Raw genomic sequence first — 16,689 nt, 5'->3', positions numbered from 1 at the left:
TGAACTTTAAAGTTACTCAGTTTCACTATAGTTCATTGCAACCACGTTAAAACAGCTTTTTTATTTATTTGTTTACATTTTTCCATCAAACAAGTAAATTTTTTTGTCTTGTATTTTAACAGGGATCTTTTTATATCCTCTGTATTTCTGTTTTATGATTTGTGTTTTGAGGGCTGCATGGTAGCGCAGTTGGTAGCACGGCTGCCTTGCAGCAAGAAAGTCCTTTGTTCAACTCGTTGGTGGGGATTCTTTCTGCATGTTTTGTCCGGGTACTCTGGCTTCCTCCCACAGGCCAAAAACATCTTTTAGGTTAATTGGTCTCTCTCAGTTGCCCTTAGATATGAATGGGTGTGTGCATTGTTGCTTGGCCTCTGTGTTGCCCTGCGATGGACTGATGACCTGTCCAGGGTGTACCCTGCCTTTTGCCCGTAGACCGCTGGAGATAGGCACCAGTTGCCTGCCACCTTGTATGGAAGAAGCAGGTATGGAAAATTGATGTTTTCTCTTCCTTCACTGCCTAAAAATAGCATTTATGTCAGCTAAATAAACACCAGTTGCTAATCCAATGTCCAAGTCTTATATGTTCATCTTAGGCATCACTCAAAGAGAATCTCGATTCATCATGTAGTTTTGGCAAACATCTCTTGACACGTTGAAATATAATGCCTTTCAAGATACAGTCCTGTACTCTCATGTAAGACAGCTTACTTGTAGTGGGGCGTCAGAGACGTTTATGTTTTTCTTTCAGAAGAGTAAAAGTGAAGGAGGCGGGATGCTATTTTGATACAACCTCTAGTTTCTATTAGCAACTGATGACCTCTTATCCAATGCTCTAACTCACCTCAAAAATAGATTTACATTCTCACTATACAAATTTAAATGTTTCACATTTTACACTCTAGAAATTCATTCAGTATTTTTCTCAAAACAAAGGCAAGGCCTACCACATTCGGGTGGTTGGCTTTTATCCTGTATAAAGTCCTGCTAAAGTGCCAAACTCCCTTTCCACATAGAAGATAAAAAAACTGAATTTACTACATCGTATTTTTAAAATATCAATGCAATTAAAAAAAAAACTATCAAAGATTTGACTTTTTAGCAGCGAAGCTATAAATTTTACTAGATAAAATAATCTGTTTAAGTTCATAAAATAAAATTTCAATTCAATTCAGTTTATTTACATAGCACCAATTCACAACACATGTCTCAAGGCACTTTACAACAGGTACATACATTCCAATTAATCCTAACCATTGAACAGTGCAGTGTGGAAATATAAATGCCTTATCATTAGTAGCTAAAGGTAAGATATATTTGGGATTTGCTGCTTATAGATTGATTATTATTAGGAGTTTTTAGTTATGCTTTTGAGAGTTAGAAAAATCCTTAAACAGTAGCTTCTAGTGTGGTTATTATTCAAGGTTAAAGCTTGCAGGTGTTTTCTGTCTGTATTGTGAGAAGCCGGCAGTGTATTAGGGAGGCATGGTACACCTCTCCCTGAAGATTCCTGAAGACGTGTGGGAAACTATTCTTTAATTAAATGATGAAATGTATCTCTGTTTCTTTGATACTGTTGCTGGGGAGACAACCACAGACAGAATGATTGTGTATGTGTACTGCATAGTAGCGTGGGGTATAAAATGTAATGTAACGCAGCCCCCAGGAGACAACACACAGACGTTTCCAGGTACCCGTGTAAGTGTGTGTCTCCTCTCTGAATTCAGATTGGTTTTAATAAACTTGTGGAAACGTACAACTGATCTCTGACTGAGGATTGTCCTTTGGGGTGCCAAATAAAAAGAATCGATGAGAGGTGAGGAGTAATGTAAGAGTTTACTGACGGCCAGTAAAGTTTTTCTACCTCGACAGCAGTCAGATTCAGTTATTTATTGAAATTGGATAAAAAGTTTTTCTATCTAAGGAAACCCAGCAGAATGCATCGAGTCAGAGATTTGTAGCATTCACTCCTCCCGGATGAGCTTGTAGAGACAGTGGACAGTCACTGGCATTGACTTTGCAGCAATCCCTCATACTGAGCATGCGTGTAGCGACAGTGGAGAGGAAAAACTCCCTTTTAACAGGAAGAAACCTCCATCAGAACCAGGCTCAGTGTGAGCGGCCATCTGCCACAACCGACTGGGGGTTTGAGAGAATAGAGCAGAGACACAAAAGGAACACAGAAGCATTGATCCAGGAGTACTTTCTATGGGAAGGAAGAGTAAATGTTAGTGGATGTAGCTCCTTTAGTCGTTTCATCTAGAAAGAAAGAACAGATAAACTTTGAGCCAGTTTTCAAGGTTAGAGTCTGAAAGAGAGCACATAGAGTTAGTTACGGTAAAAGCTCAGTCAATTGCTATATCTAGAAGAGAAAAAGGGTTAAACGCTGAAAGACAGGGCCAAGTGGATCAACTGTAGAAGGTGAGCATTAAGTTGTTGCCAGCAGAAGCTTGGACAATGCTCCTCTCCAGAAAGGTGTCACAGGTAGCCACAGAGTCAAGCCAGGTGTAGCTTCTAGGAAGAGAAAAGAGAGAGAACATAAAGTTAAAAACTGAAATAACAGCAAATAATGCCAAATTGGTGAGTAGTGTGAGAATGTAGCGAAGAGGGTGAAAGTGGTCATTATGTTCTCCAGCAGCCTAAGTCTATAATGAATTTAATTGACACTGTTTTCACTGATAATGGATTCCCCCACCCTGTCATTGGCTTCATCCTGTTCACAATGTGGCTGGGAGGAAAAAGCTGCTGGGTACTAGCCTGCTGCCACTTGTAAAACAACAATTAATGTTGCGCCATTGGGCGGGGTGGCGGGGCCCTTGCCTTGCCGTTGCGGCATGCTGTGTGGTGGGGGAGCGGGGTGTGGCGGGGGTTCTTAGAGTGGGGCTGTGTGTGGAGCTTGCGCTGTGTGGGTGTGGCTTCATCGGCTTCTCGGCCACGGAGTTCACCTGTGGGGCTGTGCCCCTGTGGGGGTGGGGATTCGTGCCGTTAGGGTTCGGGGGGATGTGTTCGATATCGGTGTCCTTGTTGGGGGTGGCCCCGTGGGGAGGTTCTTGTTGGGGTTCACTGGGGGTGGGAGACTCATGGGGTTGGGATCGGAGCTCGTTGGGGGGTCCCTGGTTGGACCCAGGAGGTGGTCTATACTCCCAGGTCCGGCGCCTGGACCTGGGAGTATAGAGTATGCATGGGGAGTGTGAGTGAGTGTATGACGTCCATTGTTGTTTATCCTTATGTTGGGTGTGAGGGATTTTATGTGTATGCATGAGTGTGGGAGTGGGTGATTGTGACTGTGTGTGCCTGTTTTTTTTTTTTTTTTGCAACAGGTTGGGTCTTGGACTGCTCCCTGTCCTGGATCAGCTTCCTCCCCGCCACACCGCCTGCCGGTGGTTGGAGTCTCTGCCCGCTGGTGTACTTGTGGTTCTCAGTGTCCGGGGCCGGGTGCTTTGGTGTGTGCTGGCTCACTCCCGGTGGCTGCTTGTCGGGGCCTGGCCCCCTGGGCTCTGTCGGGCCTCTGCTTGGGGGGTGGTGTGTCCCGAGGTCTTAGGCCTCTGGGTCCATGGCTGGATCTGCTCGGGCGTGGACGGCTGCCGGGGGGCCTGTGGGCTCGTTGCTGCGGCTCCCTGAGGCTTCTGCACTGTCGCTGCTGGGTGGTTCCCCTGGGACTCTCCACTGCTCTTCTCTGGGGGGGTTGCGGTAGTCCCGGCGGTGGTTCTCCTGGAGTTCTTGTGCTTTGGGGGGCCTTTAGATGTCTGTGGTCTGTCCAGGGACCATGGGGCAGGCCTGTGGGTCCTCACACTCGCTATTGCATATTTTTGTGGAGAAACCTTGTATACAAATGCGCGTCCACACTCATACTCACAAGTGTTAAGCTTCAGGTGTTGACAGATACACAGATGTTCTATATTGGGCGGCACCTCTCACTAAGTACATTTTACATTCAGAATTACCGTGTACTATTTTGTTAAAAAAATTTTTGTGCCATTGGGCGGGGTGGCGTTGCGCGGGGCCCTTGCCTTGCCGTTGCGGCATGCTGTGTGGTGGGGGAGCGGGGTGCGGCGGGGGTTCTTAGAGCGGGGCTGTGTGTGGAGCTTGCGCTGTGTGGGTGTGGCTTCATCGGCTTCTCGGCCACGGAGTTCACCTGTGGGGCTGTGCCCCTGTGGGGGTGGGGATTCATGCCGTTAGGGTTCGGGGGGATGTGTTCGATATCGGTGTCCTTGTTGGGGGTGGCCCTGTGGGGAGGTTCTTGTTGGGGTTCACTGGGGGTGGGAGACTCATGGGGTTGGGATCGGAGCTCGTTGGGGGGTCGGGACTGCTCCGTCCTGGGGCGGCTCCGGTTGGCGGGTTGCTTTGGGCCATGTGGACCCCTCTTTTGTACATAGCCCCCTCTCTGGAGGTGGATGGGGGTTGTTGGGGACTGGGTTTGGGGCGTGGGGGTGGGAGCCGGGCCGAGGTCGCCCGGGTCTGGGAAGTACCGGCGCTGTCTGCCTGCCTCTGCTCCAGGAGGGAAGGGGACCACCTCCTGGGTCCGGTTGCCCTTAGGGGGTACCGGCGCCTGGACCTGGGAGTATAGAGTATGCATGGGGAGTGCGAGTGAGTGTATGACGTCCATTGTTGTTTATCCTTATGTTGGGTGTGAGGGATTTTATGTGTATGCATGAGGGTGGGAGTGGGTGATTGTGACTGTGACTGTGTGTGCCTGTTTTTTTTTTTTTTTTTGCAACAGGTTGGGTCTTGGACTGCTCCCTGTCCTGGATCAGCTTCCTCCCCGCCACACCGCCTGCCGGTGGTTGGAGTCTCTGCCCGCTGGTGTACTTGTGGTTCTCGGTGTCCGGGGCCGGGTGCTTTGGTGTGTGCTGGCTCACTCCCGGTGGCTGCTTGTTGGGGCCTGGCCCCCTGGGCTCTGTCGGGCCTCTGCTTGGGGGGTGGTGTGTCCTGAGGTCTTGGGCCTCTGGGTCCATGGCTGGATCTGCTCGGGCGTGGACGGCTGCCGGGGGGCCTGTGGGCTCGTTGCTGCGGCTCCCTGAGGCTTCTGCACTGTCGCTGCTGGGTGGTTCCCCTGGGACTCTCCACTGCTCTTCTCTGGGGGGGTTGCGGTAGTCCCGGCGGTGGTTCTCCTGGGGTTCTTGTGCTTTGGGGGGCCTTTAGATGTCTGTGGTCTGTCCAGGGACCATGGGGCAGGCCTGTGGGTCCTCACACTCACTATTGCATATTTTTGTGGAGAAACCTTGTATACAAATGCGCATCCACACTCATACTCACAAGTGTTAAGCTTCAGGTGTTGACAGATACACAGATGTTCTATATTAGGCGGCACCTCTCACTATGTACATTTTACATTCAGAATTACCGTGTACTATTTTGTTAAAAAATAAAACAGCTGCAGGTGTATAAGCAAGCAGGGTGTAATCTTTTATTCTCTTCATCCTTCTATCTCTCCTCCACTCTTTCCTCCTTTTCTCCCCTTTTTCCCCCCATCTCTCTCTTTTTTGAGCTTCTTTTTTCCTTTTTATTTCATTCTCCGTGTCCGTAACAGTTGAAATATTCCCAAAGAAGTTTATAATAAAGTTTCTTTTATAAATATCAAGCAGAGCTTTAAAGCATTAGCTGTGATGCTCTAGTTGTGAAAGTAAATCTGTTGGGCAATTTCTTGGCACTCAGACAACAATTCTGAGTGATACTCTGCCGGACAGGACAGAGTATCACAGGAACCATAAAACTTCTCTACAGAAGGCATTAGAGTCTTGTCAATGTAGGAAGATGCAAATCTCAATCAAGCTTCAAGGTGTTTATTCTACAGCAGGGTTTTCTTTATTGGTAAGCATCCTGTCAAATCCTGTTGATGTTAAATTTGTTTCAGTGTGGACAGTTTTCCCCAAACATCCATCAAAACTGTTGTGAAGGGACTGGGATAGAATTTCCCTTTATGTTTGCCTGGATAAAGCAGGTTACGCTTTCGGAATGGTCCTGCCGGTAAATTATCCAACCAGTTTGTATGACTGGTAGCCACTAATACATTATTCCAAAATATAAGATATGGTGTTTTTTTGAAAAGAGTATTACATTTTACACTGTAGCTCCACTTCTTGTTCATATTTAGTCACTTCGGAAATAAAATAACTGAATATTACAGTGGATATATCCTTTTGTTCGTAAGACACTGTGCTGTCCGGTGTAACCAGTCAGCAGATGTCCAGTGAGAGAAAAAAAGGAGTCCCTCACCTTATTACTCCGGACACTTATCCGGGTAAAGACAATTTAAGATTAAGTCTTAGTCTCATCAAGACAATTAGACCAAGAGTTCCCTTAAAATGCATCCTTTAATGCCTTCACAGAGACAAAAATGGAGTGACTGGCACAAATACAGCCAAACAGTCTGTCCTTATCACAAAAAAAAAAAAAAAGTGTACAGAAGTCCAAAAATGAAACAGACTGATTAATTACTTAAATTAAATTAAAGGATTAGGCGTAACATCCAGACACAATCTGTTCCGGGCTAGAGAGCGGAATCTTCTTTCCAAATCCATATAAACGCTTGGTACATGACTACATGTCAACGCATTGATATAATCCATCTTAAATGATAATCAGGTTTGTTACTGGAGGCTAAATTCTGTGCTATGTTACATGAATGCAGCTGAAAAAACAAGCTTTAATAATGTATTAAAGATTTTGACAAACACTTAATGCAAATGTTTTAAAGCATTTAATTACTAAGTGTTAAGTTTTCATCTTGTTGTAGATTATCTATACTAGAGCATGTAAATGGGTTGTATTGACCTGTAATTAAGTAAATACAGAAATTCTCATGAAAGAGGAAATAAAAACAACAGTACTATTGTATTTTATGCGTTATTTATTTTAGACGCTATTCGTATGAAACTTTCCAAATCTTAAATTGTGTTGTATTTTATCAGCACATCCCATAACAATAGGGGAAACAGTCTTGTGCATGGCCTTTGCTTGGTAACTATGACGTCCAGATGGCAAACTCCTGTCTTTGCTTCCAGATTTGGACAGCTCAGGTTGTGAAGGTGACCTTCCAGGCAAGCTGGTGGTTAGGAGATTTTGGCAAGAAGTGAAGGATGGTGGGATCTGATATGGACTTAATCTCAACCAAGGCTGAGGTTTTCTGTAAAGACGGATTCCAGAAAGGGATGTTGTGGCAGAACAGGTTGGGAGAGCTGTAACACTCTCACCTATTGGTGCCACACAGTGGTATGGATACGATGACATTCCATCAGCAGACCCCGCTACACCACAAAGAGACGGTGACAGAGAGACTCTCTGAAAATAAAAAAATAATAATAATTGTTAGCACAGTGTTATAGACTTAGAATAGTTCCGTGACTCAATAAAAATAGAAGATTTTTCAGATGAGATAAAACATTTTCACGTTTTGCATTAGACTGTTATTTACACAAAGCTGAAAAACGAAACGTAAGGTATAGAATAATCGTCTCATATTGTAAATATCAGACGATATAAAGTTTCTTTGTGAATAATGTAAAACAGGATAAAAAGGAAAAATATTATGGTACCTTAAGTTGACACTATTTCATAGATGTTTATACTTCCTCACTTTTCTGTTAGCTAGTCACTCAAAACACTTTACATTGCGTTCTCAGTCTTTTCACACAGGAGACACAGGTAGCGCAACGCCTCCAGCCTCAATTTCCTGTCTGAATAATCATCAACTTCAGTGTAAATAACCTTCGAATTCAAATGTGACAATGGTTTAAAGATTTATAAAATTGTGACTGCATAAACTGCTATAACAGCAGAAGTCCGCTTTGGTCTCGGTCCCTCTCGGACCAGCTATGAACTTCAGCCTCTGAGACCAACTAATCTGAATTTAAACTAAAGGTAGACACCTAGAGTGATACCTACCGCTGCTAACATGACACCTGTTTAAAACCTTGTAACAGAGCCTCACTCCCAAATTGGGAAGTATCCCTTAAATGTCATTCATTTAAATTGGTATGTACATAATTATAATGTTATTGAATGCAAAACAACATTGTGATAAAGGCAGGAAAAGTAAAAGTAAGGAGTTAGGAAGTGGTAGTTACAGAAAATTCAAAACTTTTTTCTGGTTAACACTTTTGACCCCTTCCTTTGAAAACTGGGCAGCAAGGCTGTATTACAACATGAAAACAACCCCAAACACACCTCCAATATGACCCCTGCCTTGCTAGGAGTGTACTCACTTTAGTTGCCAGTGGTTCAGACATTAAGGGCCTGATCTTCAAAGATCCCAAATAAGGGGTGGTGAATTGCTTGTGCAAAGAAAAAATTGCACGTGCATTAAGTGGGCATGTCGCACGCGAAGATTGTGTGTACAATGGATAACAGGTGCAAAAGAGGTGCAGACCATCCTATTTCACTGAGGAAAATGCATGTACTACTTTCTGGCTGGAAAGAGGAAAAGTGAACAAAAGCTGTGGCGCTTGAAGCATGCAGAGGTTGATGCACTGCATTATTATGAATAATTCAGTTGCTGAGTTTTTTCTTCTGTTCCGTTCTGCTCCTGCTTTTCTGGACTGTTACAGCTTGTTAATCTTTCTCGTCGCCATTCATAGCAGCAGGTTTGTCATTGCAGCCTCTGCCCTGATGAGATTATTTCTACACTCTCTTCATTTGTGCAGGGCGCCCCTGAGGGCACAATTGCGCATGCAGAAGGCTGAGTTTGAAGTTGTTCTGCGAGCAGATGCTTTATATTTGTGGTCCAGACAAAAATAGTGATGCAATAACTACATTCTGCTTCACCTTTAATCAAAATGTTGGATTACCGACCACTCCGTTGCGCAGGAGAGCAGAGCTGTTTCCAGAGTGGCGCGTGCACTCTGCCATCGAGCCATCGGTGCGCACACGGGGCAGCTGTTCAGTGCTGCATCTGGACTGACAACGCCATAGAAGCCCGCGCAGTTTGTGAACTGTGTTGCTTGACATAACTCACAGCGGTTACAGCTTAGCAATTGGCCAATCAATATTAACAATAAAAAAGACAAATATGTCTGTCAATTTATTGTTATAAGTTTGCCTCCCTTGAACTTTTAATTCCTTTCCAAACTCACCGTGTTATTTGTTTTTTGAGAGTATATGTTTGAGAGCCGGTTATTTGTTATTTATTATAGCTCTGCTAATTTTAAAACATAACGCCACATAATGGTCCTGCAAAGAATTTAAATCGAACCTTTATGTACATAAAATTATTTTCCAATGATTGTACTAATTCATTTTGTCTGTTTTGCCAATATTTTAACGACATACAACAGGTTTGATTGCTCTAATTGTTCTTTGGTGACACAAAATAATCTTTTACTGTATAAACTCTCCCCTGGTACTTAAATGTCCACACTTAAACAACGTACTCAAACTGATCCAGCTCCAATTGCTCTGCAATGAGATAATGCTACAGTCACCAATGCATTTTTCTTTGTTTAGCGACAATGTAAAAGCATACACTTGTCTTTCTCACCACAGGAAAAAGCCGCTTTAAAATGGTGATTTTTCACCTGCTTAAAAAGGATTTTAGCATCCAGTTTGCAAATGAAGGATTTAATCTGCCTTATAATGACTTTATTTCTGTCCTATTATTTATATTATCAGCAGCAGAGCACAGTAGGTATTTTGCATGATGTGCAATTACAGTTGGGCTGTGCCCTCTTCTCTGGCAGATGATCAGTTATGTGCATGGTTCGCCATAATCAAGTTTGTGTTTCAGCAGCAGATGATGTCACTGACAGCGATGGTGCGCTGGAATAATCCAGACACCATGACTTCTCTCATATATAATAATTTACACACGCAATCTGATAAGCACCTGGGTTGTAGATCAGCTTTGCGGACGCAAACGGGTTTGTAAACCTTTTGAAAATCAGGCCCTAAGTGTGTTGAGTTGTTTTGAGGACATCAAATTTATACTGACTGTACACTGACTACTTTACATTGTATGAAAGTGTTATATCTTCAGTGTCGCCCCATGAAAAGATATAATGAAATATTTACAAAAATGTAAGGGGTGTACTCACTTTTGTGAGACTGTATGTTTTTATATATATTTGTGATACTTATGACGAAAACTTAATAGTTTTGGCAAGAACATAAAACTTAAATAAGATGTTTTCCATATGTTTGAATAAGGGTAAATTTTTGTTTTAAACAAAAAAGATATTGCCAATGCATACTCATAGTACCATGTTTAAGTGCTGACAGTGAGGTCCAAAAAATCAGCTTCAAGGCATTACTTTCGGCATTTATTATCCTAAGTACCTGGCTGATAGAGTTAAATATTGTGCAATGACAGAAGTCGGTGCATTTACTAAAACCTACCTGAGATTCCAAAGTGTGCTGTGACAGAGGAAATGGAGCTGACTGGATAGTTTGAGATAACAGAAATCCTTTTTCAAAGTCATTAATTCCAGGCAAAGGGGTAAAGCTAGGTCCAACACCTGAAGAGGAAAAACGCTTTGGTGTCATTGCTAGTTGTCTTTGTTGCAAAGATGCTCTCACCTTAACAAATGGTTGGTGGTACAAATCTGAGAAATCCAACGTTGGACAGTGAAAATTATTGAGGCAGGTTGAGCTATGTGATTGCAACATTGTAGGTATCCCACCATCTTTGATTACACTCTTTTGGTTTTCATAAGAGCCTAATTCCATAAAGTATTGACTGTCATCATGCGCTTTGTGAATAATCATTTCCTTTGATCCATCCCTATTGTTGTTGCATTTACTAAGATCAGCGATGTTTTCCCGAACATCTTCATTCATCAGGGTCATAGTTAATGTATGTGCAGTCCTGGGAAGGTTGGCTTTCAAAACATCGTCATCTTCAAGGTCAATATCTGAATCACTTTTACTATCTTTCGCATCTGTAAAAAGACAAATAAAAAAAGTTTTAAAAAGAGAACATTCTGGCATTATTAGTATTTTTATTATATAGTTAGAAAGCTGAACCTTGAGCATTTAAAGGAACAAAATGTTTGGCCAAGATATTGGAATAGGTACGTTCAATAAATGTGAATGAGTTTTGGAAAAATAAAGTTTCTTTGTGAATTCTTTTTCCGTTGCAGAATAGAATTGATATATTGAGAAAATTCAAAATTTGATTTCAATAATGAAGTCAAAATGATGAGAAAAAAAGTCAAAACATTGAGAAAAAAACTGAAATTCTGTTTTGTAATTAAAATCTAAATATTGAGCATAAAATGGAAATAATATCTTAAAGAAAAGGCAGAATGCTGAAACTTCTCTGTTCTTTCCAAGCAGGTTGGATATTCGTCGGGATAGTCTCTGTGCTGACTAACAGGGTGCATTTAAAGGATATTTATACGCCAAAAGTAAAAGAATATCTTTGTTATCAAAGCCAAGTAACTAGCTCGTGTACATAAGGTGTTGCCTTTTCAGGTCTTTGTGAGTGTGTCATTTCGACTCGATAATAGATTTTTTCCATTTTTTTCTTTACGGTCATTTCAACCTTTTTCTCATTTTGATTTGTGTCTCGTCATTTCAACTATAATCCCAATACCTTGATTTATCTCCAAGCAATCCTAATATTCAGTCATAAATAATGGAACCTCATTTTTCTACAATGCTAAAAAATTAATCATAAGGCCAAGGACTTTTAGTTGTGTTGTAACTGGTTTCTGGTTTTGTGTTCATTTTTAATCCTTAGGTCATGCTGTGTGTTTTTTTTTGTTTACCTGAAACTGTATCAATTAGTCATTTTTCCTTGGCTTATACAGTCATGATCTATAAACAGCTCAGAAATTAGATTAACCTGTGTTGCATTTCATCAACTTCCCCAGCATTTAAGCCTCTCGTTTAGTAACTTCTTTGATAAATACTTCTATTTATCCTCTTCTGACTTTATCTGACCTGATAGGTTCTGTGTCATTTGTTTCTAGCTGTTTCCTCACCTGTACGTTTTCTTGTTTCAGTAAATTATAAAACATCATTTATCAGGATTCTGCCTACCTCCTGCTGGGTTTGAGTCCTTCATCACCACAATTCATGACACATGTAAATATTGTAAACTGACTTGTATTTTACTACTCTTTTGTATTAGGGATTACTGAAGAATGAGTTGTTTGAGTCTGCAAACCCAACCCTTTTTGTACATAATTCATATGCAAAGTTTTGAAAATATTGATTACATAACCACATCTCTAAATTAACCCTTATCACCTAGGTCTTTTTTTTCATGCATTCTCTTTGCTCTTGGAAGTCTGCAAGTATAAATTACGTGATTAGAATATCCGATGGTTTGTACTGTATCCCATTAAACCTGTCAAATATTTTGTGCTGTACAATCTGTATGTATGTGCATACATGTTACTTTGGTGTTTGAAAACACAAAACAGGGAAAAACACATTGCTAAACCCAACAGTTTTTCCTCCCTTGCTACAAGAACGCATTTGATTGTGACATATTGCGCTTCCCCGAGCTCCAACTTGCAAAGCAAATCGGCCACAAAATTTATGCACATTCTTAATACCTTCTTCTCTGTTTTGGCTTATTTCTTTAAATGTTATCATGTGGATGAAGACATTTTTAGAAACTATTCTGGTTTTACAAGGATTTTTAAATAATTTTTCAGATCGCTTAAGAAAAACTAAACCAGAATAAAAATCATTGATGCAATTAGTGATCATTTTAGCTTCTTCTTTTATCAAACGAATAAAATTTATATTCTTCTTTCAAATTTTTCAAATCTAAGATATGACTGCTCAATACCCCAATATTGTATGTATAAAGAATGAAAAGTAATTGATACAGAATTGACCGTATTTGCGAGTTTAATGAACAGTTAGTCCTAAAAACCAGGTCTACTTTAAAGCACATAGCCCCTCTGTAGGTTAAGTCACCTTGACAAGTTGGTGTGGTCATCAGAGGGCTGCTGACCAATTCCAGAGGAGAATAAAATGGTTCACTGGCACTGGGTTGTCCAGATGAGTCATCAGAATCAGCATCGTCCTGGTCTGCTTTGCTAAAGTGTTTGCCCCTGTTTGTAGATATAACAACACAAACTGTATGTGTTAAAATGTGGGACAATTGTCATACTAAGTTCACATAACAACATTTTTGTACCTACCTTTTCTCTCGTCTCCCATTTCCAGTATCTCTGAACCCTTTGGCAAAGGGATTGTTGTCAATTTTCAGCTGCGTTATCTAAATGGTGAAGGAAGAAAACTGTACAACTCAGTTATTGCACAGGGACAAGCAACATTTCTATTCTCAAAAGCCAAGAGTTACCTTTTCATTCTGATAGGCAGTAACAGCAATGAACTCAGTCTCTGGGAAAACATACGTCCTAAAGGTGCTGTATGGAAGCTTCATAATGTCGTTGGCTCTCACAATATGAAACCTGGGTTGGTACTTGTGCATGGAATTTAGGATTGTCTGGAAAAACAACAACATTCCTAAGAAGAAATATCCGTACCTACAATTTTTACTTTCTCAGAATTAAGTGCTACTTACAAAGCCGTGCTTATCCGAGATATTGTTGGTAAGTTTAAGTTTCTGAAAAGCAACAGGCTTGCTCATCCACTGCTCCCCTTTGGACGGACTGTCTGGGTGGATGTACATACGTTTTGGCATCTCCGGGTCGGCTTTTCCAGCCAACGTCCACCGGAAGTTATGAAACTTGTAGCGGCAGTCGTCAACAGCGACAATGTCCATCAGCAGGATGTATTTTGCACTTTCATTCAGTCCATCCACACACACCTTGAAGGGCGGAAACATCCTCCTGTCATAGACATTGCATGGGGAAAATGATGCTAGCATTACAATAATGAAGAGTCTTTTGAAAGCGTATTTCACCACTCAGTCAACTGTCTTGTCAAAAATTCACCATGAGCCTATGGAATTGCCCATAACTTTTTTTTAATTATTATTTTAACTATTAACATACAAAGCTTTTCCTCTATGGTAATATTTCCTACATTCTTGACTTATAAACTAGAAAAACAAACCCTAGAAGGTATTAAATGTTAGCCATTTAAAGAATTAAAATTAGGCCTCCAATATAGTTTGTAAATCTAATGTTACATTATGGTTAACTAAAAAATAGCAATTCTATCTAAAACTTTTCATAAGAAATTACTTGAAGATTGTTTAGTCAACTGTTGTGTGCTGTATCACGCAGAAAAAAAGAAGTTTCTATTGTTATATTATGAATCTTTATACCAACTTAGTAAAAGTCAAGAACTCTTTTGATGGTTAAGAAAGCATCTCAGTTAGACCAGGAATTCAAATTTTTATCCACCTTTAACTATTTTAGCGACAGTGCTAATGCTAAAGTCAAGCTTGCTACAAAGCTGACCTTCCTGTTCCTGAGACAGTTATGGCCAGAGAGTGATGTTTCTTAGCTGCAGTTATAAGGGAAAGGTTTAAATTTCACCAGTAATATTTTATGTCTAAACCAAAGAAACTTCATTTGCTAGAGCTTGAATTTCATGAAGTATGCAAATTTTAAGAAGTAGCTGAAAATTAACTAGTTTATTCAAGTGTTTAGGTGTTAAACCTACATTTCTTCACGGAAATGTTGTTTAAAATATATCCAAAAACAATGTGTGCAAATGCTTACTAGTTTTATTGGTTAAAGTCCAGCAGTTTGTTTTTTTAGTGTAGCAAGTCTACTTGCCTCCCAGACTTTGTGATAACCATCTCAGTCCCCATCTTGTGAAATTCACTCCACAGATCCTTTGACTCCAGCGTGACTTTCGGTTCGTCATCCAGCCATTGCTCGGGTTGTTTCACGCTTTTCATGGACCGCGGGTGCACTGGCCGACTCCGGAGCTCAAGAGCTGCGCGCAACCGTGCGTCCGTGGCTGTCCGCTCCAACCGGGGGTCGGAGAACGAGGCGGCGTCCAGGAGAGTCAGCGTGGGGATGAAGGAGGGCTGCGCGCTGGGAACGAACCCTGGCAGAGAGGAGGCGTCTGCTCCATGGACTTGGAAAGGGTGATACGCCATGGGAACAGCACGTAGGTAGAAGACTCAATCAGTGCGGTTGCAACAGTTTATGAGTGTATTGAATTCTTAGTAGCATGACCAAAAAGTCTTGAAAGTCTAAGGAGAAAACGGCGCACACGGGGATCATGCGTAGAACTGGTAAAAAAAAGGAAAAAAAAAAGCAATGGCACCACTTAGGGAAAACCGAGAGATGTGGACTGTCGCACGTCTGCGCTCTGTTGTAAGTCGTGGCTAGATTAACCCAATATTTGAGGACAGCGCGTCACAGTCAGGACACACCGACGAGAGGTGGAGGGGGTTTTAAGCCCTCTGGTTTATGATGGGAAACACAAGCAAGAGTTACACAGTATGAATGAACAACGGCTGCTTTCTAGTGATGTGTCGGTCGCGAACGACCCGGCTCAAAGAGCCGGCTCTTTTATGTGAACGAAGAGAGACGGCTCCTAATTGGGAGCCGATTAGTTGTTTTTTCGGTGTTTTTTTTCTTTTCTTCCTAAAGCCGCGCGTGATTGGTCAAGGTGTGTGGAGGCGTCTGTGTGTCAACACTGAGCAGAAGGGGGAGGGGAGGATTTACAGACGTGCACTTCACAACACGAGCGCTGAATGGCACACAAGTTGGAGAACTTAAGAAAGAACTTAAAACGCTGAAAGGTGAGAAAATGGAGAGCAGAAAACAGAGTAAAATCTGGACACATTTCAAACATTTGAGCTACCAAGTGTTCAGTCTACCCACGTCTTATACACATGATGACACGGAGACTGTGCATTGTTGCAACATCTGTCCCCTCAGAGAGACTCTTCTCTAAAACAGGGCAGATAATTACTGATAGAAGAAACCGGATCAGCCCCTCAGAGCTCAGGCAGTTGGTTTTTCTGAATGCCAATCTTTACTAAAGATTGCTGATGACTAAATATGTATAGCTGCTGGATGCAGCTTTTTTCTTTTTGTTTTGGATATTTCAATTTATATTTTGTTTACTATATTCTATTCATTGTAAATAGTTCAAATGTTTTGGCTAATTTTTGAATAAAAGGAGTTTTGACTTTTGTTTTGTATTTGGTTAGGTCAATGATAATTGTATTTTTTTGTCTGATTGAGAAGTTTGTTTTTATATTTAATATTTTATTGTATATTTATTTTATACTTTTTGTCATACTCTGCTTCAGTTTATTTTTAATTTACAAATAAAGCCACATAGATAAAAAAAAAACATTTCATACAATGCATGTTTTTTATATTAGTACTTCATTTGACACACTATTTGATATTATTTTTGGTCATGAATTCATGTAATAAACAAAAAATCTGGGGAGCCACTTGGGAGCCGAAAGAGCCGGCACATTTTAGTGAGCACAGCCAAAAGAACCGGCACTCAAAAAAGAGCCGGAATGCCCATCACTACTGCTTTCACGTATAACAAGGAGAAAAAAATGGCTCCTTTATCAGTAATGATTAGACTCTACATTCTCCATCATTTATCATGATCTTAGAGTTGGACTGCTCACATCTTTTGTTTTACTTGAACAATTTTAATTTTAACATAGCACAAAGATGCGTTCTTTCCAATCCTGGGATACACGGAATGGATTGAAACTTAATATGTCCTGATGGATCACCTTAAAAACTGTTCCAATAGATGTGCTTTATGAATGTTATCACTCTAGCCTGTTTCAGATTGAATGTTTGACATCTACATATAGGGCAACCAACCTCGAAC

General features: G+C 41.2%; 1 protein-coding gene across 1 annotated transcript; it reads right to left on the bottom strand.

The window, feature by feature from the left end:
- Positions 1–6,829: 6,829 nt before the first annotated feature.
- Positions 6,830–15,516, bottom strand: LOC124876090 (T-box transcription factor TBX3-like). The gene is made up of 7 exons (XM_047378587.1): positions 14,643–15,516; positions 13,478–13,745; positions 13,253–13,399; positions 13,092–13,168; positions 12,865–13,001; positions 10,327–10,868; positions 6,830–7,278 (listed from the first exon to the last, which is right to left on the bottom strand). Exons 1-7 carry the CDS (start codon positions 14,969–14,971, stop codon positions 6,853–6,855), a joined length of 1,926 nt encoding a protein of 641 aa, XP_047234543.1. The 5' UTR covers positions 14,972–15,516; the 3' UTR covers positions 6,830–6,852.
- Between the last annotated feature and the right edge of the window lie 1,173 nt (positions 15,517–16,689).

This window comes from Girardinichthys multiradiatus, chromosome 11, assembly GCF_021462225.1.
Source record: "Girardinichthys multiradiatus isolate DD_20200921_A chromosome 11, DD_fGirMul_XY1, whole genome shotgun sequence".
In the NCBI taxonomy this organism is placed as follows: domain Eukaryota; kingdom Metazoa; phylum Chordata; class Actinopteri; order Cyprinodontiformes; family Goodeidae; genus Girardinichthys; species Girardinichthys multiradiatus.
This window is presented reverse-complemented; position numbering and strand designations above follow the sequence as displayed.

Excerpts from the sequence above, each read along its gene's own strand:
- LOC124876090 (XM_047378587.1), bottom strand. The coding sequence starts at position 14,971 with ATGGCGTATCACCCTTTCCAAGTCCATGGAGCAGACGCCTCCTCTCTG. Across the intron at positions 13,169-13,252 it reads CTGCCTATCAGAATGAAAAG|ATAACGCAGCTGAAAATTGA; the intron begins GTAACTCTTGGC and ends TTCACCATTTAG. Across the intron at positions 7,279-10,326 it reads AGCACACTTTGGAATCTCAG|AGAGTCTCTCTGTCACCGTC; the intron begins GTAGGTTTTAGT and ends TTTTATTTTCAG.